General features: G+C 38.5%; 2 protein-coding genes across 3 annotated transcripts in view; both read left to right on the top strand.

Moving 5' to 3' along the window:
* The window catches only part of nfic (nuclear factor I/C), a 184,250-nt gene that overhangs the window by 148,743 nt on the left and 10,383 nt on the right, over positions 1-25,124 (top strand). The window lies entirely within an intron of this gene.
* Positions 4,755-21,088, top strand: sass6 (SAS-6 centriolar assembly protein). Its single transcript, XM_076722637.1, has 16 exons — positions 4,755-5,459; positions 6,668-6,728; positions 6,971-7,050; positions 7,167-7,271; positions 8,610-8,778; positions 9,216-9,293; positions 9,894-10,013; positions 10,203-10,394; positions 12,381-12,575; positions 15,378-15,467; positions 15,876-16,055; positions 18,364-18,445; positions 18,725-18,825; positions 19,523-19,626; positions 19,972-20,063; positions 20,730-21,088. Exons 1-16 carry the CDS (start codon positions 5,398-5,400, stop codon positions 20,780-20,782), a joined length of 1,764 nt encoding a protein of 587 aa, XP_076578752.1. The 5' UTR covers positions 4,755-5,397; the 3' UTR covers positions 20,783-21,088.

Here is a 25,124-nt window from a genome sequence, read left to right on the forward strand (position 1 = left end):
TCATGGCATGCATGAACTGTTGTGCTGCCTTTATGGGTATGTATTGTCTAATCAGGCGAAAGCAGTTTAAATTGGTTTTGACAGTTTTGCACAGCCTCTTCATATGTCAAAAATTAAACTCCTCTACCTGATCTACTTCTATCTCATTAATCTTTATTCCAGAATTTTCGTTGGCTTTCCTCTTAATCGAGAAGCACATCAACACTGTCTTTTGTAATTCAAAGTCAAATGATTATTTTGAAGCCATTGTGACACACCAGACATTTCTGTTGGCAGTATTTCTGCTGCCATCCGAGGAGTTTTTGCAGAAACATATACAGTTGTATCATCCGCATACATTTGGCATTTAGCTCTTTTGCAGCTGTCAGGTAAATCATTAATATATAAACTAAAAAGCAAGGGGCCCAAAATTGAACCTTGTGGAATTCCCATTTGACAAGTTTGGACAGTTGACAAGGTACAAATAAATCTGACCCATTGCTCTCTATGCTCAAGATAAGATTGGAACCAAGCAATTGTCTCATCTGAGAAATTATATGCTTTGAGCTTATTTAGGAGAATTTTGTGGTTGACAGTATCAAAGGCTTTTTTAAAGTCTAAGAAAACTGCCACCACTAACTATTTTATAATTTCTGTGAGTTGTGAACAGTTTGCCAACTTTGTTGAGTACCCTGCTGTTACGACCCTCTGATGGATAAAGCTAGGGATAAAGGGAAGCAACACGGTGCCGTGATGTTAAAAAGCAGAATGCCATTTATTGTTTAATGAATCAAACCACAACAAAACATTAACACCAACAACAAACAAACAAAATATAGGAATAACCAAGGGAGAGGGCAGCGGCAAATCATAAAACAAGCAAAACCCAGCTACGCCTGTCCCCAATTCCACCCCAAAATTAACTGCCCTACACAGAACAACAAAAGAAGAAATTTACTTGCCTACGCTGTTTCTTACCTCAACAAAAAATACACGGGAACCGCCACCCATAAACCTAATGTTTGAACAGAAAAGTTGCTGGTGGTGTGGTGCACAGTGATGTGTGAAAAACAAAATAAACTAACTACAGCCCAGCTCCCCAAACCTAGTGCCTCAGTGCAATTAACAGAACTAACTGGTAGACCTACAAACCAACATGGCTCTAAACAGGACTCACCAGCAATACCAATATTAATACTCTTTCGAAGAGGCACGATGAGGCGAACTGATCAAAGAAAATCACAGCCGCTCCGGACGTCGACGGCACACACTTTTTATAATGTGCGCGTGTGCCCGGATTGGAGAGGGCGCTGATGAATGGAGGGAGGAGAGACCAGCTGGAGCCACCGGATTGGTTGGGTACACTCATCGAGGGGACGGTTCTGGGACTGGTGAGAGGCATCTCCAAATCAGGAGCCACCTCGAAAGGGAATCCCCGAATCCCACGATGCTGAACTGGAGATGCTCATGAATGAACAAGTTAAAAGGATCGAACACCTAACGCCCGTAACACCTGCTCTGAACCCAAATTGTTTGAGGTGCAGTAAGTGGTTGCTTTCAAGGTAATCAACAAGTTGTTTAGCAACTGTTCTCTCAAGTACTTTTGAGAGCACTGGTAAGATGGAAATTGCTCTATAATTGAGACCAGGTCAGGTGCTCCAGACTTGTGAATGGGGGTTATAATTGCCTCTTTCCAGATCTTAGGAAGTTCATTAGCTCTGATTGATGAGTTAACCACATATGTCACTGGCACTTGAAGAAGAGAGCTGTGTTTTTTAATTAATAAGGTATCTAACCCAAAATGATCCTTGGCCTTAGAATGCCTTAATTGTATTATAACTTTACTGATCTCATTTTGATTGACCTCTTTTATATGAAAAGACAATGAGAGCTCTCTTGGTATGTCTCCAACTTAACTGGTTGGAAATTTTCCTGCCAGTTCCTCAACTGATTTAATAAAAAATGTATTAAATTCATTTGCAATCTCCACATTATCATTACTAGCTATTCCATTTATGTTCAATTCCACAATCTATTTTTTCGGATTAGGCCCTCGATTACTCAAAATATTTAGATGTTTCCAGAGCACAGAGCTTTTCCCTTCTGAATCAGCAATTAGTTGCATAAATTAACAGGTTTTTGCAGTACGCAACTCCCTAACTACCTTATTTCTCAACCCTTTGAAAATAAGTATGTCTGTGTGTTTTTGTAACAAAGGAGTGTTTGAGCGTGAGATCTCTTCATTAGTTAGTGAATATCTCTATTCAGCCATGATAAAGCCCTGCGCCATTGTGGGTGTTTCAGTGGTTGACTATATTTCTGCATCAAATCTGTAAGTGTTTTCATCATTGTAGCACAGCAGGTGTTTACATCATGAGTTTGCATAACATCGTCCCAGTTAATATTCCGTAATTCATTTTCAAATTGTGTCATCTTGTTCTTGGGGATGCCTGCAAACTCTGAGTCGTTGCACCAGAATTATAGATGTTTTTTCATTAATTTTCTAACAGTTAAAACCATACTGTGGAGTTTTGCTGACTTAAGTAAGTCTTGTCGGTTCTTTAATTATTTGCTGGAAATTATGTTTATGTTATTGTTTTTAGTTTTTGTTTGCTGCCTTTGTCCAACAAATTTATATTATGGTCTCCTAGAAAAATAGTTTCACAGCTGCAATTTAGTTGTTTAAGTAATTCATCTAAATCCTGGTAAAATGAAGCACCATGTGATGGAGGATTATATAAAGTCACAATGTTAAATTTCATTTTTGTTGCTAGTGTTACATTAATGGCCACACATTCTAAAGGTGTATCCAAATTGATTTCACCACACTTAAATATATCTCTAATGTAAATCAATGCTCCACTCCCCCTTCCTGTCAATCTGTCTTTCCTAAAGCAGACATAACCAGGTACATCAATCGTGTGTTGGGATATTACAATTCAGGCACGATTCAGTTAGACATAGGTAATCCAAATTAGAGTCCGTCAGTAGGTGTTGAACTTGATCTCGTTTTGATATAATGCTTGGAATGTTTAAATGCCCTCCCACAATACCCTTTGGTTTGGACCAGGGTTCAGTTGAATATCCCCACTAAGTAGCGGCAAAAACAAAAGAGTACTGTAGCATGCCATTTGCTTCTCTTGGTGATTTGTTTGCTGTCTTTTCCATTATAATATTCTTTCTGCCAAAAGATGGAATAAATAACTAAATATCCATGTTCAAAATGATTCAGTCTTGGTGTGTTATCCATAGGAGTAGGACATCCAAAAATAGATAAGGGCTTGAACAGGTGGAGCAATCAGAAGCCACAGGCAAAGTGGTAGTGTCCAAACAGATCCATTTTCTCTGTATGTTTATTTAACAGGGGATACATACAACATTGCCACAGGAAATGGGAAAATGTGATGTACATAAGACGTCTAGCTTCAGCTAATTTGCAGTCTTTGTCCCTGGTCAGGCTTTAGAATAGAATAAAATATACAGAATACAATACAAATGCAATAATACAAATACAGTGAGTAATACAGTGGATACAGTGAATAAGCACCATGAATAAATAAGCACAGTTGCAGTAAATTACAGGTTAAAAAACAAGTTAAATTTAACATTAAACATTAGCAAAGTACTATATTAATAATTACTTGTGAGAAATTAATTAATTAAAATTAATTAATTTATTTCACATTTCTGCTGCTGCTTAAGCCAATGTTTAACTGTCATACTAAACTTCTTTAGTTCGGTTTGGGATTTAATTTCTGATGGTAAGGAATTCCATAAGTGCGTACCTTGCACTGAGAGGGATGATTGCCCAAATGTTGTCCTGCACCTTCGGATTTTACAGTTTTGCTTTGTTATGTTCCTTGGCATTGTCCTACAGTTGTGTGTCTTTTTAAAGATCTGAGACATCACTTGTGGGCCAGTCCATTTAAGCACTTAAAAACAACTTTCAGGAAGGAGAATTGTATAAAATTGGAAAAAGTCAACAAATTATATTTCTCAATGATTTTGCAGTGGTGCCATTTTTGTCGCTTCTCGTCTAAAATTTTCAAAGCTTGTTTATAAAGTGAGAATAGAGGTCTAGTAGTGGCCTGGCCCCAGGCAGTGATGCAATAGGACAAATGCGAAAGAACCATGGCATGCAGATATAAATGAGCTGCCTTAAAGGAGAGACATGACCTGATAAGTCTAAAGCAGGTCAGACTGGTTTTTACAGTTTTAGATAGCTTCTTTATATGTACATCAAACTTAAGTTGCTGTTTGAGTCTTGACTTGGATTCAGGCATCTCTTTGAGTTAGAACATTTTTGTTGAAAAACACTGGCTGGAACTGACAAGAAACTGAGAAAATGTAAAATAACAGTAATAATAATAATAATAAAATAAAAAAAATAGGGAAAGGTGTGGAGCCTAACAAACCACACCAGCCCTTGGTGGCCATCTTGGTCACTACCACTAGTGATGTGTCGGTCGCGAACGAAACGGCTCTCAGAGCCGGCTCTTTGAAGTGATCGAGCTTTTTTTTTTTTTTTTTTTGGGGGGGGGTTGTTTTTGGTTTTCTCGACTTTTTTACGTTCAAGCCGCACGTGATTCGTCCACTTCATGATGTGTGGTGGCTTCTGTGTGTACGCACTGAGCGCGCGCGCACACACACACACACACACACACACACACACACACACACACACACAGAGCCGCGACAGACAAAACGCTGGAAAGGTAAGAAAATGAGTGATTGCAGGAAATGCAGTAAAATCTGCTATAAAGTATGTTTTGTACATTAGTAATTAATTTTACACAGAGTTTTATATTATTTTGGTAATGAATTAATTTAAGCAACAAAAAATCTGAGGAGCCATTGGGAAGAAGAAGCTCTCTTAAAAGAGCCGGATTTCCCATCACTAACTCCCACATACAATTTGTCTTGACGTTCACAAATTGCTAAAACAAAAATCTCAACATATCCAGGTTTTATCTCTAGAGACAATACAACTATATGATCTTGAACTCTGCCTTTGGCAATTCTCTGTGTGTCATTACACTTGTAGAATGTGAATGTTTCTATACATGTTTTTTTCATTTTCAATTATAAAGAAAAGAAGAGAAAGTGACATGTGTGTTGTTTCCGCTCCCAGTCAGCAGATGGCGGTAAGGGGCTTTATGTTTGCCAACCGCCGTTTAACGTCAGGAAGGAAGGAGGGAAGAAGATAATTTACGTTCTGTTTCCAGGGCGATTCGGTTGGCGGCTGAAAAGCGCCAAATCAAAAATACTGAGGGAATAGCAATGGAAATCTGAAGGGTTCGTCTTGATGGAAGCAAATGTATGTCAGTATTAACTGCCTCTCCTTATATTCGCGCGTTTAAAATTGACTAACATGTCCATTTATTATCCCAATGAAAGCCTCGTTTAGTTTTTAAAAACATGGAGGAACTCTTCAACAAAGTATTACAAGTGAACGTGAAATGCAAGGACTGTGAGGAAAGGTAAGACTTTGATGTGAGAGCTATACATGTCAACAGTACAACAGGTCGGAGTGATCTTTCTAATGTGTTTATGTTAGAAACATTTTTTATTAGTGCAAGAAAAAGACAATAACGCAAGGTTCAGAATCAACCGTTAAGTATAACCTGTAACGTTAACTTGGCATTAGTGAACACCAATAACAATGATGACCAACCTTGTTCATTTAACGTTGTATTTGTAATGTTTATATTTTCCAAGTCTCGTAACGTTAATGACTGAGAACAACTGAGTGATACCCTGCACTGCTGAGCTAGGTTCACAGACTGAATGGCAATGAGGAAAAATCATCATTCAAACCTCTGTAACTTACCACTGTGCAATGAAAAATGGAGTATGCGTAGTGTATGGACAAAAACAACACCACATAATACCTGTTAGGGGTCGTAATGCACATACAGCTTATGAACTGTGCATGCCTGAGTGAATAATGAAAAAAAAAGTGGTAGATTTCCACCAAGTAACAGTGTCAGATATAGTGTACCGTTGTGTATACTGTGTGATGTAAAGCAGAGTAACTATAAATTAGATTTTTGCTAATAAGTAAATCACTACAAAGGGCCAAAGTCCCAACTATGTAAGGCCACATATGTCATGAGGCAGTCTATGTTGGCCCCATCTGACCAGTGTTTCATTGAAGGGATGGGAGATGCTGTCCTTGATGGTTCTCTGTTCAGACACTGTTTTCTTCTCTAACACCACCTCCAGAGAAACCAGAGAGAGTTGGGGACCAGGCTCTCAAGTGCAGTCAGCTTCTCATGCATGTAAATAAAGCCATCAGCATTGCTGAAAAAGACTTGAGTGGCAGAAAAAGTAATTGGTATCAATTGCGTTATTAGAAACTGCGATTATTATTCTTTTTTCTTTGTTTTACTAATCAGTTTAATGACATTATCATTATCAGTTTATTATAACTGGTTGATGGTTTGAAATGATTGATAAGATAGGATAAGACTGTATTGATCCCACACCAGGGAAATTTAGTCAATACAGCCAGCAAGTATTACAAAGAGCAAGCACAGTGGCATAAAGAGGTCAAAATAAAAAACTGCACAGGGTACAGGATAGAAAAACAACTATTGTGCCTGTAATATGTTTTTATTGGCTAAGATTACATATCATAAATACTGTCTCACTGTCATTTACCAGTACTAACATTTAAATTTTACAGGAAAGCAAATATCCGTGTCACCATTGAGCTTCAGATGACAACAAGTCCAGTACACAGAAGGGTGAGCAGGACTATGGTATTAATATTTTAGATCGTGTTCCATGCAGTTTTACTGTAGTCAGCTAATTGTAAAAAATAGCCAGTTCTCAACACTGGAAGACCTGCACCTATTCCTTCACAGAGGAATAGGCCACAGGCCTCCCTGTGGCTTCACTTCAGTCCTTTAACCTTTATTGTATATGGAACTGTTTTTAAAGATAAGCTTCATGATGACGAGCCTTCTGTTCTTTTTGTCCATATTAGGATCTTCTAGTAAAACTAACAGATGATTTTGATCCATTTTTTCTCTTCAACCTCTCCATATCAGAAGAAGATTTCCAAAGGTAGGCATTGACAGAACTGTATGAATTACATTGCTCAGTGTTTGAATTTAGGATGTTGTGAGCAAGCTTTCTTTAACTGTCACTGATGTTTTTTTTCTTTGTCATTGTTTGTGTAGTTTGAAAGTCCAGCAGGGGCTACTGATAGACTTTACGGCATTTCCTCAGAAGTTTATTGACCTGCTTAATCTATGCTATTCTGAACAAGAGTCAAACAATCCAAGGTAGGAAAAAATGCAAGCCATCTCACAACATCACGCTGCTCTAGGGTTGGGTGGTATCCAGTTTTTGATACTGCTAAACCTTCCCCAAATATTCCCATGGTATACAGTATTACCATCTGATTAGAAATCACACTGGAGTACTTTGAGGGTGCCACCAATTGCTGCTATACCGTTTCCACAAGGTGGCTACAGTGCACTTCCACTGTGATTTCCCATCTTGTGTCACGTTAACGTTTTTTTGTTCTTTTTTTTTTAACATTTTTTTAAATTTATTCTATGTGAAGCACTCAGTGCATGTCATTTCTTTGATGTAAAGCATTTTGAGCTGGAATTCTTGTATGAAACGTGCTATACAAATAAAGTCTATAATTATTATTATAATTATATTATTACTATTTTTATGCAACAACAAAAATGTGATACATACACATACAGTTTAATTCTCTGAACAACATCAGAAATGGAATAGTAAATGTTAGTAACATTAACAACATAGTAACAGAAAATACAAAACTTGTGCAAATGTGTGCAAATACAACTGGTAGCAAGGTAAATAAAAAGTAGTGTAAGGACATGAAATTAATTCTCAGCCATCTGTTAACCAAACTGTGTTAAGGTAAGAAAAAATTGTCTATGGCTACAATCCAGTACAAATAAATGACATTAAAAGCACAGCCTATAGCATCCAGTAGGCTTATCAAATTAAAAACACCAGAAACAAAAATGGGCGAAAAGGTGTTTCCTACACACTGCAACATTCAGCTATTCTTTAAGCCCATTCTAGTTTTTTCACCAGAAAAATAGGCATATTTACTTTTTCAGGCTTGAGCAGGCTTGACTGATTACACTGTTTCTAAAAAGTTCTGTCTTCACTTTCATAGCGTCTTCAACCACAGACAGTGGTGCTGGACAAATACTCTTAAGGCGTTTATTACATATATGCGCACATTGCTTAGCAGGAGTTTTTCATGACGGTAATGAAACGGCCACTCTTGCTATTTTCAAATACCCTGCAATACCATATTGCTTCCCAACCCTATGCTGTTTAACTAAATAAATTTAGCTCTAGATTTGTATCAGTCCTAATAATCAATTTTTATATGTGAGATACAGACCTTTTAAAATTGCAAGTAGTGCTGAGGTTTGTTGACTTGGCTTTCTTATTTATGATTGGTTGGTAAATTCTTAGAGAGAACACGACATGCATGTTGTTGCTTTTGTCATCCTATCAAGTTTAATCTGTGAAGTAGACAAAATTTTAGAGACACCTTTCATTAATAATGTACTCCAGTAAAATAACGTCACACACTGTATGACTGTATATTATCTTTCCCACAGGTTTCTTCTGCACTTGTCTTGTCAGTCTCCAGTGCTCGAAGGCCCTGGCAACTTCAGTGTTGTAGAGACAAACGTATTCAAACACCTTAACCACTTGTCTTTACGGCTTGCTCACGGCTCTGACAAAGAGATTAAAGACTATCTGGCAGTATGTCTCTCCACTTTGAAGGTTGGCATATTCAGCATTGATCGTCATCATAATACTTTTTAGCCTTTTGAATTTCAAATTATAAAACTCAGGTGTATCTGCTCAAACTGAGTTTGTCTTGTGGAGTTCTACAAAGGGAGGTGTTAATCCAAACAATGCCAAGAGCATTTATATCTGTGGTGTTTGTTTAAGTGGTAGACTGTAAACAATGCTTGTGTACTGCTTGTACATTTCAGTTGCTTGAGTTAAAGCACTTAAATTGATTGCTACTCTTGTATTGTTCCACCTATTAAGATCAGGAGAGGAAATGTCCTCTAATTGAAAAATCAACAGATATACAAACCTTCACATGGATTAGAAAAGTGAAGGCTTTAGCTGATGAGCCTAAAAGTAATCATTTAAGTAGAAGTAGCTTGTCAAAGTTGTGTTTATGAAGACATGTCATCTCAATGTTTCAGGCAGAAAAGCAGGCCCTAGAGTCAAAGTCTAAGAAGACTGAAGATGATCTGTCCAGGCAACTCAATTATGCTCAACAGGTGTGCATTTTCAATTGACTTGGTGTTTACAGCCTTATTGTAATTGTCCAAATGCATGTATGTGTAGCAGTGCCAACATGTATCTTGGTGCTGGAATGAATCTAATGTCTCCCAGACACAATACTATGTTACTGACCACTCTGCTGCCTGTAGAGGTTTTTGTGATTATGCTGTAGCAGCCTTTGCATGTTATTTAATCAACAGACAGCAAAAGAGACAGTAGTGTGGCACTGTACTCCGGTAGGCCACAAATCAGAGGCTGTGGTCTAAGGAAGGAGATACAGCTTCATAAATTGTCTTGTATGAAATATATATTACATCCTTTTACAGTGGGTTAATTTCCAAGCTTTCTTTGGACTGCAGGGTTTTAATGAACTAAAGGAGAATGTTCTCAATCCATTTAAAGTAGCTGTGGACAAAATATATTGTAACAATCACTCATATACCAGTTGCGGACTGCTTTAACCACTTTAATTTTTAAATTGAATGATGTATGCAAACAGTACACTGTTTCGTGTAAAATTAACAATGGCTGTTATCTGAGTGGTTAAAAAAGAAACAGTGCTTATGTATCTGAATATATCGGTATTTTGTTCACAGACTCTGTCTGAGAAGACTAAAGAGTTGGACAAACTGCGCTCAGAGTGGACTAGTCAGGCCAGCTGTTTGTCCAGCCGTTATTCTCAGGAGTTACAATCAGAAAGAGAAAAGGCTGTAGAGGTAAGACTCCTTTGTAATAGCCATATTGTTTTCGTGACAATAGACTTAAACTCTGCCAAACGTAGTGTATTTAGTGATTTGTTGGGATGTTTCTTTGGAACACATCAAAAAAGGATCAATAGCAAAGACGTGGATTATGCTGAAGTTGATAGAGATGTTTATTTGGCATGTCTTCATGGTGTCTTGCAGTTACAGAGCAGGCTCCAACAGCAGACTGAACAGCTCCGTCAGGAGCTGGAGAGTGCTCATAGCAAGAGTAGCCAGCAGCTTCATAGCAGATTGACAGAGCTGGAGGCCTCCTGCAAAGAGCTGATGGAGAGGAAATACAAGAACGAGTCTGTCATCAGAGACCTGAAGATAAAACTAGTGGGTGCAGAGGAGGTAAGTGAATGAAGAGGCCATATGAGGAATGAATGACTGGAACCAGAATACTGGAGTTTTAAACCTGCAATAACTGGGGTTTTGTTGTTGTTGTTGTTGTTGCTGTTGTTGTTTTGGCCACTTGGGTCAGCAGAAACAAGTTGTGACTGGGGTGGGCAGTATACCAGTTTCGTCACCGTCACTGGTGTCCCATTCTGCCAGGACATAAATTTTGCAACACCTTCATTACCGTGATAAAACTTTTAGTATATATAAAAATAGCATGCTTTACTGTATCTGTGATAGCATGCAGATAGAGGGCTATGCACATACTCTTAGAGTAGTGTGCGTTGTGTGCGCTACTGGGCTCACTGAACAGAGTCTGTCTCTTTCATCAGAGGCAGACTGTTAAATTAGCAAATAAAATGAAAAAAATCCCATCCCACCTCCCCAAAAATATATAAAAAATAAAAACAAAACTCGCAGATAGCCAATATATTTGTCCAATCACCCAGCCCTAGCGAACATTAACATGGATTGCTCCTCTTGTCATGTTTGGAGGCTACAGTGCAACACTTTATTTGCTTAGGCTAAAGTGAATTATGCAAGAATGATTGTCCATGGCATGCAAGAGCTTGTCATGAGTCAAGTTTTATGATCTGCAGCATGATGTCCATCTTCCTGATATGTCATCTTAGCTTAATGGTGTTTCTCAGCTCATTTATTGTCAGTACGAAGTAACTAATACATTTACTTATGGACTGTACTTAAGTACAAATTTTTGGTATTTATATTCCTGTTTTCTGCAACTTATACTTCCACGACATCTCAGTTAAATATTGTACTTTTTACTTCAGTACATTTATCTGACGGCTTTAGTTTCTAGTTACTTTGTAGACATAGATTAACAATACAAAATGTAATCAATGAATACATAATGTTATTGTATCTGAAAGGTTTTATTGGTTCCCAGGGTGAGATTCACAAGCTACCCAGCAGTGTGTAATATATATACACACATAATGTAATTTTATAAAATACATTGTGTGTGTGTGTGTGTGTGTGTGTGTGTGTGTGTGTATTTTGATGCTATACTTTTGTTCTTTTACTTAAGAAGCATTTTCATATATGACTTTTACTTGGGGCAGCTGTGGTTCAGGAGGTAGAGTAGTCATCCACTGAAGGTCGGCTGTTGATCCCTGGCCTTGACAGTCTACATGTCGAAGTATCCTTAGGCAAGATACTGAACCCTAAATTGCTCCCGATGCTGAGCATCAGTGTGTGTTAATGTGTTCTCCCTCTTCTTCCCCACTCTCACCCTTCTGCCTCTATATCTTTCTGTACTTTTTCCATTTCTCTCTCACCCCTCCCTGATCTCATCCTCTTCTGCCTCTTGTTCTAGGCCCCTCGGCTCTCTCCTCTGTGTGTGTGCACACAAACACATGCTTGCCTATTGTTAGAAATTGTGATTTGTAAAGAATTGAAACACAAAAAGCTTACTTGTTTATCAAAACAAGTTGTTTTCTCATTGCTATTTTGTGTATAAATATTTTCACTACTCCTTCATTGTGGAATCAGATGATTGCCAGTATTTGAGCTGATTGGTTGGTCATGTAGTAATTGTGACAGGCATACACATGTGTACACAGCCTCTCTTGAAATGATTACTTCCAGAGAATCCACATTTGTTATGATATGTGTGGTTGAAAACACATAGTTGTGGTCGACACATTTTAGAACAGCATATGTCATAGTACAATTGTTCCAGCAAAGAGCAGAACCTACCCATTGCTGACTGTCTGAGACACTTATTGGAATGTTTGTGCAATAACAGTACAAACAGTGGCCTCTAAACTGATCATTAACAACTCTGATTGAGTGAAGAAAAGATTTTAATACACAGCTTCTGTGCTGTGGTTTAAGTTTAAGTGTAAGTCCACCTGTATAGATGAACATGATTATTTGAATTCTCATTTTTGTTCACTACATCTGTTGTTATTTCTGTAGGAGTGCCAGCATTTGAAGCAGCAGGTCCTGTCTCTTAGAAGGGAGAATAGCACTCTGGACGCAGAGATCCATGAGAAGGAGCGTTTTGTGAGCCAGCTACAGATGAGAGTGGCTGTCCTTGAACAGGAGATCAAAGATAAGGACCAGCTCATGCACCACACAAAAGAGGTGCTAGAAGCCACACAGCAGCAGAAGGTAAGAGCTGCAACTTTAAATGTTTTTTTTAAATCACCCAAAAAGTCATAATGGAGGAAAAAAAACAGCGCAATTAAACAAGTTATATAGTCTGATTAGCAACTTGAGACGTGAAGACGAAATTTTGGTTATTCTCTATAAACAGATATCTGTGTGTGTGTGTGTGTGTGTGTGTGTCTATATATATATATATATATATATATATATATATGGTTGGGTGTGTGTGTACGTTTTCAAGCCTGATGTATCTCTTTAGGGCATTTTGAGACCACTGAATGTAATATAAATTGCTGTATATGAACATAACAGGTTGGTATCATCCTTAAGAACATACAAAGGCATATCAGGAATATTTCAAATTTAATCTTGAAAAAAAAACCATGACACAAAGTCATTAATTCATTCACTCACTCATTCAATCAATTGTTCATTTGTTCATTCACTCACTCGTTCATTCATTTAGAGCATACAAAACTTAACATCAATCATGTGAACAATCTTCACTGTCAAACAAAACGATGAACAAAGAACACTTGCTGTCCATAACCTTGGCACATGTATGCTGCACCAATAGTCAGCTAAGACTCAGGCAGCTTGACACTGAGTGTCACACTATTGTGACACTACTGACACACTCTGCACCATGGTCAGCGCCGTGGATTTTACCAATAATTTGCTCAAACCTGGGTCAGACGCCCGCACTTCAATCAGATGTCACTTTCTGTCAGATGCACACACACGCACGGCGAGAGAGAGAGAGAGAGAGAGAGAGAGAGAGAGCGAGAGAGAGACAGAGAGAGAGAGAGAGAGAGAGAGAGATCGCCAGACAGTGCAAGAGAGGTGGCATGTCCTCTTAATCTTCAGAAACGCTCTGATTCAGACTGTTTTCTCCCCGTTTTTTTTTTTTTTTTTTTTTTTTACACTTATATCTTTACAAATACAGCAGTAAGAGACCGACTTTCCCTTTTTGTTTTTTCGGCATCAGCCTTGCGATGGGCCCCCTCATAACCGTGGGCCCGGGGCAGCCGCACCCTCTGCCCCCCCGCCGGCTCCGCTACAGCTTTTAAGCCATAACCTCACCCCTCTTCACCGATAAGGCTGTGGCAGAGTCACTGACTCAGTGCTGTCGGATCCCTCTTTTCTTTTTCTTTTCTTTTTCTTTCTCGCCGACGAGAGATATTAAATAATTAACTTCATGTTAATTTTTATGAACGGGTAGAGAGAGAGCACAAACGACAGAGGGATGAGAGAGAGAAATAGCGCGAGCGGGAGAGGGAGAAATAGCGGACAAGTAGCTAGCTACCGAGAAATCAGCACCAGGGATAGCGGAAAGTTAGACATTAGGCCTTTCTCAATATGCGTTCTTCTCTGTACTTGTGTTCTTGTGTACTTGAGAAACGTCATCAGTCTGAGCCCAAGTACTGTTCCAATTAAAAAGTCCGCATCTCGCCAAGTACAGTCAAATACCCGGATGTGTTCTTGCCCCTCCCATTTTATCGAGGATGCATCGGGTGGTGACTTGTGTGGACTTGGTGCAGCCACGTATCCCAGAATGCATTTCGTAGCAACGATCGCGGAGGAGAGGACTCACAACTGTAAAGTTACAAGTTTCGAAATACTACTGTTTTAGTAGTACGGAATGTGGTTTTAAGATTATTTTATGTGAGAAAGTGGATGTTAAAACTTAAAATCTGTGGTCGATTCATCACGATAGCGCGTAGTTTAAAATTTGCTCCAAAGTTTTCGGAGATAACCGGCAGACGAGCTGCGATGGTGACGTCATCAAGTACGCTGCCGTCCCTATTGCAGAATGACCATCCTGCGTCCTCCCGTCCTGGAGAGACTGTACTCCCAGGTCGAACTTGCTAAGTCCGAACTGTCAAGTTCGTAAGTCCGAACTTGGGGTACTTGGTATTGAGAAACGACCTCTGTTTGGTATGTTAGAAGTTGACTGGTGCAATGAGATGAGCAACATGGCCGACACTGCTCCGTTATCGAACTTGATACCTGCCCAAAAGAGAAGTTACACTTACCTCACACAATCTTGAAATGCCGTCCCGGCCTGCTGTCATGTATGGATCATAGACTGTATGGATGCGGTGTCGCCGGATCGCGCCAAATGCAGCAGACAGTAGGACCGCCTATGAACGCGACCTGTTGGCGCGTGCGTGTGTGTTCACGCGCGCGCTCTCGCTCGCGGGCTATAGAGTAGAGTAGGCTACAGCTGTGTAATCGGCTGACTGACGGATCTGGTTATTATTATTATTTTTTAGGTGGGGAGGAGGGTGGAAAGAGGGGGGGTGGGGGGGGTGGGGACGAGACTGTGGAGGGCCGCCACAGTCTCCTTAATTGGTGGGAAACACTGTATATATATATATGAGAAAATACATTGACATTGTTCTATTGTCTGAAACACTCACCTGAACACCAAATGTGGATTCAATCTCTGCTGAAATTGGTCCCCACCAAAGTCATTTTTTCCTCCTGTTTGAGTCACATTTGCCAAGAACTACAGTTGTCAGCTGTTTAGAGAAATTACTAAGCCTTTTTCTTTGTTTTTAAAGATTCACATTTTCAATAGGAAACAATGGGCTTTGGGATTGAGAGCCATAGACAGGGTAGGGAAATCAAAGACTATTAAGAAACAATCAAATACATTGTTGTTATTGGTCTTTTAAAGGGATTTATTGACAGTAAGAAAAATATAGAATAACACCGGACTCACAATAGTTATTCTGAAAGCAGGTGCTCTGTCTAAATTTGTTTAAATATTTTTAACCTCTATGTTTTTTGTTTTTATAGGAATCAGTGGAAGAAAATGCTGAAAGTAAAGAACTTCAGATCAGAAAACTTGAAGCAACAGTGAAATCATTGTCCGAGGAACTGATAAAGGTTTGAGAAAACAGGCCATACAAATATATTGCCATTCTACATACACTCACTTACCAGTCTCTAAGCTACACCTAGCTGAAATCAGTGTAGTGTAACAGTCCTGCACTAAATACTACTTTCATGAAGGTTCTAATGTTCAGGTTTTGTTGAAACTGACAGAGAGATGTTGATTCAACCATATAATCATTTTTGGGGACTTCGTGGTGCTGTTGAATGGTACTGCATGACAGAGAGAGATGTTTCTCTTTTTTACCCAGGCCTTACTGATATAAATTGGATGGACAAAATAATATGAATTAATATATTAGTTGTAATATATTAAAACCGCAACTGAGTGTATAACTACACCTTATGTTTGAATTTGGTCCAGTCCAGATTCTTACTTCTTTTCCTTTTATTTTTTTCCAGGCTAATGGTATCATTAAGAAGCTGCAGGTAGAGGTTAGAGGCCTACTTGGAAAAATAAAAGTAAAAAACACTGTGACAGTGTCACAGGAGAAGGTCCTCAAAACTACATCAGACAAACTTCAACATGTTGAAGAGGATCTACAGAGCACTCAGCAGCAACTCATCACCAAGAATGAGCAGGTATGTCATCAATTTATAGGAACTGAGGACACACTGCATTCAATCGTCTTTAGGCCTTTCTTAATCTCTTAATAGCATTAAAAAGTAGTGCTGCCTCTGTGGAATTTTGGCCTCAAATATATACTGATTCCACCATTCATCAAAAAAAAATAAAAATAAAAATATATTGGTGAACAACAGAGGCAGTGTGGTGTATGATATTAGTTTTTGTTTTATTGTAAATATACATTCCAGTGAGGATAACAGGTCTAAGGTGTGTTGTAGTGTAATCACCTGAATCCAGCTGAGCTGCTAATGTCAAGAGCACTGTTGTCCCACTTACAAGTTAAGCATGCAGTGTCACATGATAGCCACATGAGAGCCAATGGCACCCTTTTTGATTCCCACAAAAACAGAAGTAAAGAAAAGGCAGGGGGAAGAGGACAGAGCTGTCACAGGGCTGTTAGCCAGTCTATTGTGAAAGTGAGAAAGACCTGCAGCCTCTCTAAACAGTAAAGTCGAAGGGCTTTAGGCAACCATTAATCAGTTCAACAGTACATAATGTTGTTAAAATTTTTTTGTCCATACTTGTCAATATGGAAACATGGTCTGATGTCAATTACAGTTGCATGAAGAAGTTTGGGCACCCCTGAGCAAAACGTATGTTATTGTGAATAGTTAAGTGAGTAGAAGATGGACTGATCTCCAGAAGGCATAAAGTTAAAGATGAAACATTCTCTTCAACATTCAAAGCAAGATACCTGCATTGTTTTTCTCTTGTACAATTTTAGAGGGAAAAAGGAAACAAGCGTTATGCAAAAGTTTGGGTACCCCAAGAGATTTGAGCTCTAAGATCATTTTTACCAAGGTCTCTATCTCTAGTGCTATGGCTTCATTATAATCATTGTTAGGATAGGTTAACTGATACAAATTTCAAAGCTTTATAAATACTGTGACTCCACAAACCTTGTCCCATCCATGGGCTCCTCTAAGCAGTTCCCTTGCCCTCTAAGATGCCTACAAAGCAGGAGAAGGTTATAATGTAACCATGTAACCGTTTCCTCCGTTTGCAATATAATTAAGAAATGGCAGTCAACAGGAATGGTGGAGGTCTCGAAGACCAATAAAATTTTCAGAGAGAACTGCATGTACGATTGCTAGAAAGGTAAATTACACCCTGTTTGACTTTAAAAGACCTTCAGGAGAGTTGGCAGATTCTGGAGGGGTGGTACACTGTTTTATTGTGCATCAGCTGCACAAATATGGTCTTCATTGAAGAGTCATCACAGGGAAACCTTTCCTGCATCCTCACCGCAAAATTCAGACGTTTGCAAAAGAACGTCTAAACAAGCATGATATATTTTAGGTACAAGTCCAGTGCACTGATGAAGTTAAAATGGAACTTTGTCGCCACTTTTGGCTCAAGAATCTCACAGAACTAGAAGCCTTTTGAAAGGAAAAATTTGATGAAGATCCCCCATAAAAGAACTGAAAGACTCTTAGCTGGCTGCAGAGAGTATTATTTTGCAAAAATCTGTGAAATTTGCCAAAAGCCGTGTTATTAAGTACTGACCGTGCAGGCTGCCCAAACTTTTGCTTTAGGCCTTTCCCATTATTTTGAAACCGTAAAACATGGAAATAAAATGGTAAATTTGGGAAATATTAAAGAAATGTGTCATGAATGAACGTTATATCATCTGGAAATCAGCCCATCTTTTGTTCACTTAGCGATTCACAGTAAAAAACATTTTGACCAAACTTTTGCATGCCAGTGGATATACATATTACATGTTAATAAAGTAAACCAAGGTTATTATAAACAAGTCTGCACTAATAACGTTAATAATTGGGTTCCAGTTTCTCAAATGAGGAAGGAGAAAGTCCTTCTCTCTCTGTCCCACAGAAAGTCCCACAGAAATTAAACTGCATGTTTCATTTTTCTGTTACAGCATATATGTGTGCTCTCATTACATTTCTCATTTTGAAAGAACACAATCAGAAACCAAAAGTGGAAAAGTTTGTATTTTAGACTTCTAGTTTCATGATGGCACCCCCATGCATAAATGGGGATTTTGTTTCCATACAGGCAATCAAATGACTTGAATTTAAACAATATTTGCCATGAACCATTTACATCAGGGTTCTGTCATAGCCTTTTAACACACATTGGCTTTCCTGCTGGTTAGGTCTCTTACTTTTACATACAAACGTAAATACAAAAGGTACACTGCTGATGTCAGTTTGTTGAAGGCTAGATCACTTCATTAGGCTAATTAATACAAAATAAATGATTTGATATGAACTTGATGACAACATATGTTTGTTACAGGTTTCAAAACTGAAAAAGCAGTTGGAGATGACAGTACAGAAGCTCAATGAAAGCAGAGAGGTGTTAAAAACCAATGAGAACGGTGAGGATGCTTGTCTCACTCATTTCAATGACAACTGACTAACTGCAGTTATGTTATTCACTGGAGACAATTCATATCCTACCAATTCTTGTTTTGTTTTTTCATTTTACAAAATAACTTCTCACTCCATCAGGGTTAAGGACATGTTTTAAAACATACTTTTGTATCACACTGATTATCAAATTATAGTCCAAAAGTATGCGGATCAAAGCACCCCTGTCAGTTTTGCCAGGTTTTAACACCACTCTTATACTCTATTATATTTTTCTTTTCCCCCAGTTATAAGTTGGCTCAACAAGCAGCTAAATGAAAAGCAGCTGTCCAGAAAGCCACCTGAATCTTTGGAGAATCCTTTGGTTTTATCCACAACAGGACTCAGGGTAGGAGATACCCCCTGGCTGTGCTCATAGCCAAACTTGGGCGTTAGTTCTTACACACATTAATATTACTATTATATTTTGCATCAGATATGGAATGCAATTGTCTTTAACTTAATTAGATAAAATTAATGGTGCTTTTATATATATATATATATATACATATACATACACACATACATACATATGTATATACATATGTATGTATGTGTGTATGTATACACACATATATATATGTATGTATACGTACATATATATGTGTGTATACATACATATATATACACATATATGTATACATACATATATATACACATATATACGTATGTGTATATATGTGTGTGTGTGTGTGTGTGTGTATATATACATATATATATACATATATGTATGTGTGTATGTATATGTATATATACATACATACATATATGTATGTGTGTATGTATATGTATATATACATACATACATATACGTATGTGTGTATGTATATGTATATATACATATATACATATACGTATGTGTGTATGTATATGTATATGTATATGTGTATATATATACATATATATATATATATATACATAAACTTTTTAGGAGGTGATGTTAAGGCCAAATGTCTCATTTGATTTGAAGATATTACATACAGTTTTACATGTGTCACTTACTATTATCTCTGACATCAGTTAACAATATCTGTGTATTTTTCCAGGCACACTTTCATCCTCAGACAGGCCAATCTGTGGTATGTCCTTTGGTTGCTGCTGATGTTGCTCCTGCTGAACAACGAGCAGTGCAGCCAGCCAACATACAGACGTGAGTTTGATTGCTTTCTTTCCCACAAGTATATTCTGTCTTTCCCCATTTTATCCTGGTGTTCATGCTGTGTGGAATACATTCAGTTTAAAGAGGAATCTAGCTTCTGACTCTATCTCTTCTGACTATGTTTTCTTATGCTGAAAAATTTCCTATTCAACTTTTAAATGAGATTTTTGTTTCACATTTTTGTCAAAGTCTGCTTTCCTTTTGAACATGTCTGCCTTTTTGTAGGGCAATATTGTTTTTGAAGCACTGTTAAGCCATAAATAGGAGGGCTGAAAGTATTTCATTTTCATTTTTTCATGTTCTTCAAGATTGTGTTTTTTTTCTTATTGTACTCAGTGGAGACTGTGCAGGTCTGCACTCTAAGTACTTTGAGAGGAGAGATGATAGCATCCCTATCTACGGTCTGTCATCTAATCAGCTTCACAGAGGTAAAACCACTCATCATTTAGAGCACTGCATGGACTTCAGCATATTCAGCAGGATGTTCAGCAGTAAATACTGGTTTCATTAGACCACCTTAGCAGAGATGGTCATGTTTCACAATGTCAATACTATATTGCTAGCAAAATGATTGGTGTGTAAGAGCAGGGAAGGCACAGGACACAGGAGTGTGAACATAGATCAGGATGAGGATATAAATAGGCATGTGTCTATTGTACATCACAGTGGTTTCCTAACCTAAACCATACCTTAATCATGCTTGAGCAGGTGTGGATATAAAGACTATGCAAGGAATGTGTTTCTGTGCAGTTACAGTGAGTAACCAGATTTCAGTCATCTTCTGCATTAACCTGATTTCCCCAACATCATGTATATGAGAAACACAGTTTTTGGTCATTTGTTGAATGTTAGCTTTTTCCATGTGAGCCTGTGCATGTTAAAAACTTCAGACAAGTATTGCTATAAAAGCAGAGTGGTGGGAGAATACTATAACATGTGGAGATACAGCCTTATATTCAAGTTATTATCAAAAGAAATCATGTTTGATGACAAGAGTAAGGATAATGAGATAGAGGTTTCAGTAAATTTTCTTTCCTTTTTCTTTCTTTCTTTCTTTCTCTCTTTCTTTCTTTCTTTCTTTCTTTGCTTTTCAGAGTTCCCTCAGCCAACAAAGCCTTCTGTAGCTTCTGCTTACTTCTCTGCATGAAGCAGAGAAGTAAGCAGATTTAATGACCAGCACACAGAATGCCGTTCATTCCAAATGTGGAAGGAATGGAATGGAATGGAAGTAAAGCCTTCAAAATCTCACTATTCAATTCATATTTTCAGCTCCTGTGCAAAACTGTACTGACTTGCTGTGTAAAATGAACTTGTTTGCAAGTAGCAATTGTTTGTATTTTAATTTATGTGCTAATGGTCTACACATCTAACATCTAATTTGTGATTCAAGTAATGCTTTAAAACTTTCCGTATGGTGAATTCCAGGGATTATGGTGAATGTATGAATATCTTCAAATCAAAATGATTCTATTGTGTTTTTGTTATCTGTTTTATTTCAGTGATGAAATGTAATCTTTAATAAAGAACTTTTCCATACTTGTTCATGTTCACATCAATTTAGGATTTATTTATCTCACTTTAAACCCCCATCAAATATTAAAAATGTGTAAAATGTAAATATTGGTCCTGATTAACATTTGTCTGGTTTCATTCTAGAGTTTTCTAATACTACAATTTAAAGAACTATTATCAAGGCAACATCCAGAATAACTGAATACTCAACCCACAGAGCAGCAGCAGGAGCTCTGATTGGTCAGACTCATTTGGGCAATCAGAGCTCTTGCTCTGTTGTGGGATTTCATTTAACTTTTAGGTAGCACACTGCTTACACATCTTTAAATCAAAACAATAATGAGATGCAAAGTGTATTTCTGAATACTAAACATTAAAGAGCTAAATTTTAAAGACATTTTTGTTCATTTAAATGGTAATTTGATTAATCAGTTTATAGTAGTGATTTTAGATGCATACATCTATTGAATGATTACAATTTAACATGGAAGAAATCTGTAATTATTCTAATGGTAGACTCCAGACTGTCTGCACATGGCAAGTCAAACAAAGATCTGCCAGCACAGGGAGGGAGGTAGGGCAAGGAGGGCTACAGGATGAAAGGCCTATATATGGGCTTCTGTTCACCAGGGACAAGGGCAGTAGTGTTCAGTTAAGAATAGAGCCAGCAGAGAGTTAGTGTAAGAGTATTTATGCATTGTATAACAAGCAAACTGCAGATGTCCAAATTATGGGAATGGAATTAATGTAGAGTACAACAAGGATACTCTTGACATCAGTGCAGACCCTCACCAGTATGCATATAGGAAGAATCAGTCTGTCTGATTCAGCTGTCGTCCACTCTGCTCTCACTCACCTGGAGAGCAGAGACTCTTATGTCAGACTGCTTTTCCTGGACTTTAGCTCTGCCTTCAACACCATCATTCCACAGATTTTAGTCAGTAAACTGCTGATGTTGGGATTAAATCCATCTCTTTGTAACTGGGTCCTGGACTTTTTGACCAACAGGCCACAGTCACACTGAACACCAGCTCCCCACACGGCTGTGTCTTCAGTCCCCTCCCGTACACACTCTACACATATGATTGCTCTGCAAGGTATCCGAGCAATCATATTGTGAAGTTTGCAGATGACACAGCCATGGTTGGACTGATTGCCAAGAATGATGAGTTGATGTACACACAGGAATTAGGAGATCTTATGGTGCAGAGCTAACAATCTCTGCATAAATATGAGGAAGACTAAAGAAATGTTGGTGGACATCAAAAGGAGAGGCCACACTCCCCCTCCCCTCTTTATTGGAGGTACAGCTGTGGGGATAGTGTCCACACTAAAATATCTGGGCCTGCATATTTCCAATGACCTCACATGGGCCACAAACACAGCTGGCATCATAAGGAAGGCCCATCAAAGACTGCACTTTTTGAGGAGGCTGAAGCGGGCTGGCCTCACCTCTGAAGTTTTAACCTCATTCTACCGGTGTGTGGTGGAGAGTGTCCTGTTATTCTCCATCAGTGTTTGGCGCGGGAACTGCTCCACAGCTGACAGGAAGGCGTTGCAGAAGGGGTGAGATCTGCTCAAAAGATATCAAACAGCAGCTTCCCTTCCCTGCAGGACATTTACATTGACAGATGCAGAAGCAGAGCATCCTCCATCATGATGGACCCCACCCACCCTGCTCACGAACTGTTCACCCCCCTCCCCTCAGGCAGAAGGCTGTGCAGCCTCAGAGCCAGAACAACAAGGCTCAAGTGCAGCTTTTTCCCAGAGGCTGTTAGGCTTGTGAACTCTTAACTCACTCTGTGACTTTTTTTGGCTTATTACTTATTTAGGTTTATTATTTATTGTGAACATATTTATTATTGTGTTTTAAATATTTTATTATTGTGTTTGCCGCTGGTCCTGAGAGACAAATCTTGTTCCTTCATATCAAACATGTTAAAATGACAATTAAAGAACCTTGAACCTTGAACCTTGAAGATGTTCCACAAGAATTGGAGTTTTGGAGGGACAGCTCAGTATCTTGTCCTCATGAAGACTCCTGAAGCCAGGGATTGAACCACCAATCTGATAGGTGGACAACCACTCTACTAACTGTTGTCCATATTTTTCTTGTTACCAACGAATCCCATGCAGACCCAAACCAGCAGTGAATAAAAGTATGACATATATGTCTTACATATCGTTTTCCTCTGTGCCATTGAACCCCATAGTTGTCAAAAAGCTAATGAAAACACATAAATTAACCCCACTGTTCATGTTACTCCCCTGAACAGACAGTCATAACTTCAGTTGGAATCAACAGCAACTGGACCAAGAGTTCCCCCTACAGGCTATATAATGGTGACATCACCAACTAACTTCTCTTTTATTTTCTATACCTGTCCCTTCAAAAACACGTATCTTCCTATCTTGCATAAAACATTTGGCTTACTTTGGCTACTTGAAGCAAAATACTACTCATCCCTAGCTAAACATCTTCACATTTAAGAAGATTTTCTCACTAACCATGAGATTAAACATTTGTAATTACACTGAACACTCTATCTAAACTTCATTTGTACAAGATGCATTCAAAGCAGACTGAACATGTTGTAAAAACACTTTAGTCGATAACATTCAAAGGCACTCATTTTTGAAGCACCAATGAATTTCTGTATGAACACACAGTGCATTATAATATATAAACTGTTTTCTAAACTGTTCATAAATCGTAAGCTCTCAAGCTAGGTATCCCAAACAGTCCATCAAATGTCTGCAATTATACACAGACTGTAATCTGTTCTGGAAACAGTCTATCAAATGTATTATAGTGTGTTTTGTGGTCAGTATCCATTAAAGATACTGGTTGGTAGTGAAGGAATATCACAATAGTACTCCAGTCTCTGCAGTTTGGTGTATGATCAAAGCTGGTACCAGGATGTGTAATGAACTAGCAAGATGCTGGAGTAGTGCCCAATACATTGTAGGTGACTTTTGGTGCCCATCTCTCTCCTTGGCCTACTGGGAGTCTGCACTTCATTTTTTTATTTATTTTTTGTAATTTTCCCTGAAAACGAGTGGAGGACTATGGAGGCAGAAGACCCTGGTATCTAAGCACAAGTCATGGGCCTTAAAATATTGACAAAGCAGTAACGAAACATTGAAACAGAATTTTTAAAATGTTGAAACTCAGCTTTTCAAATAAAGTATTACGAGAGCTTTTTAAAACATTTGTTTGTCACAACAAGGAGACAAACCTTGTTTCATAAAAGACTGAATGCAGCAAGATAAAAGATTGTTGAAAAAAAAAAAGCTGGAACATTTAGGAAGTCTGTCATCAGAATGCAAATGACTAGATGACTCTGATTGCTCTGTGTTCTCTGACCAATCAGTGGTCTGCAGTGTTTTCACTCCACCAAGTATTGGTTCAACTGGGGTAATACCAGAAATGTATGAGATACTATCCGCAACATTTAACAATAGAATATCTAAAAAGAGCGAGTTGAACCGAGCCAAGCCAAGTTGTACCATGCAGTAGGGATGTCGCACGGCGGAAGTCTTAAGTTATTTTTTTATGCAACCATTCTGTTTTATTGTGTTTTACTTATTTATTATCTTGCATGCTTTTATTGTGTTGTTTGTAGTGGTGTTTTTATTATGTTTTATTGCATGGTTTTAGCGTGACGTGATTTTGAGGAGTTTTACTTCCAACCGGAGCACCCTTTGTAATTAGACTGATAACTTGCACCTGTGAAGTGCATTACCTGTTATAGACTGGCCAATAGCCTTGAGGAATGGAGCGGTGCACAACCAATTGGATACGGGGAGGAGGGACGTCATTGGGCGCACGTGGAAACGAGCAGCGAGAGGAGAGCAGGTGAGCAGAGAAGGCGTGAGAGGGTGCAGACGCGAGCGGTAAATATGGAGAGAAGATGAAACCGAGACAGGAAGCAGTGGGGAGACCGCCTGAGAGGGCTATGCCCGCGGCGGCCGCG

Source organism: Chaetodon auriga, chromosome 3 (assembly GCF_051107435.1).
Source record: "Chaetodon auriga isolate fChaAug3 chromosome 3, fChaAug3.hap1, whole genome shotgun sequence".
Classification (NCBI taxonomy): domain Eukaryota; kingdom Metazoa; phylum Chordata; class Actinopteri; order Chaetodontiformes; family Chaetodontidae; genus Chaetodon; species Chaetodon auriga.

Bases quoted from the DNA above. Each gene is read 5' to 3' on its own strand.
- sass6 (XM_076722637.1), top strand. From the start codon at position 5,398: ATGGAGGAACTCTTCAACAAAGTATTACAAGTGAACGTGAAATGCAAG. The intron at 5,460-6,667 runs GTAAGACTTTGA...TAAATTTTACAG, and splicing joins TGCAAGGACTGTGAGGAAAG to GAAAGCAAATATCCGTGTCA. The intron at 12,576-15,377 runs GTAAGAGCTGCA...TTGTTTTTATAG, and splicing joins AAGCCACACAGCAGCAGAAG to GAATCAGTGGAAGAAAATGC.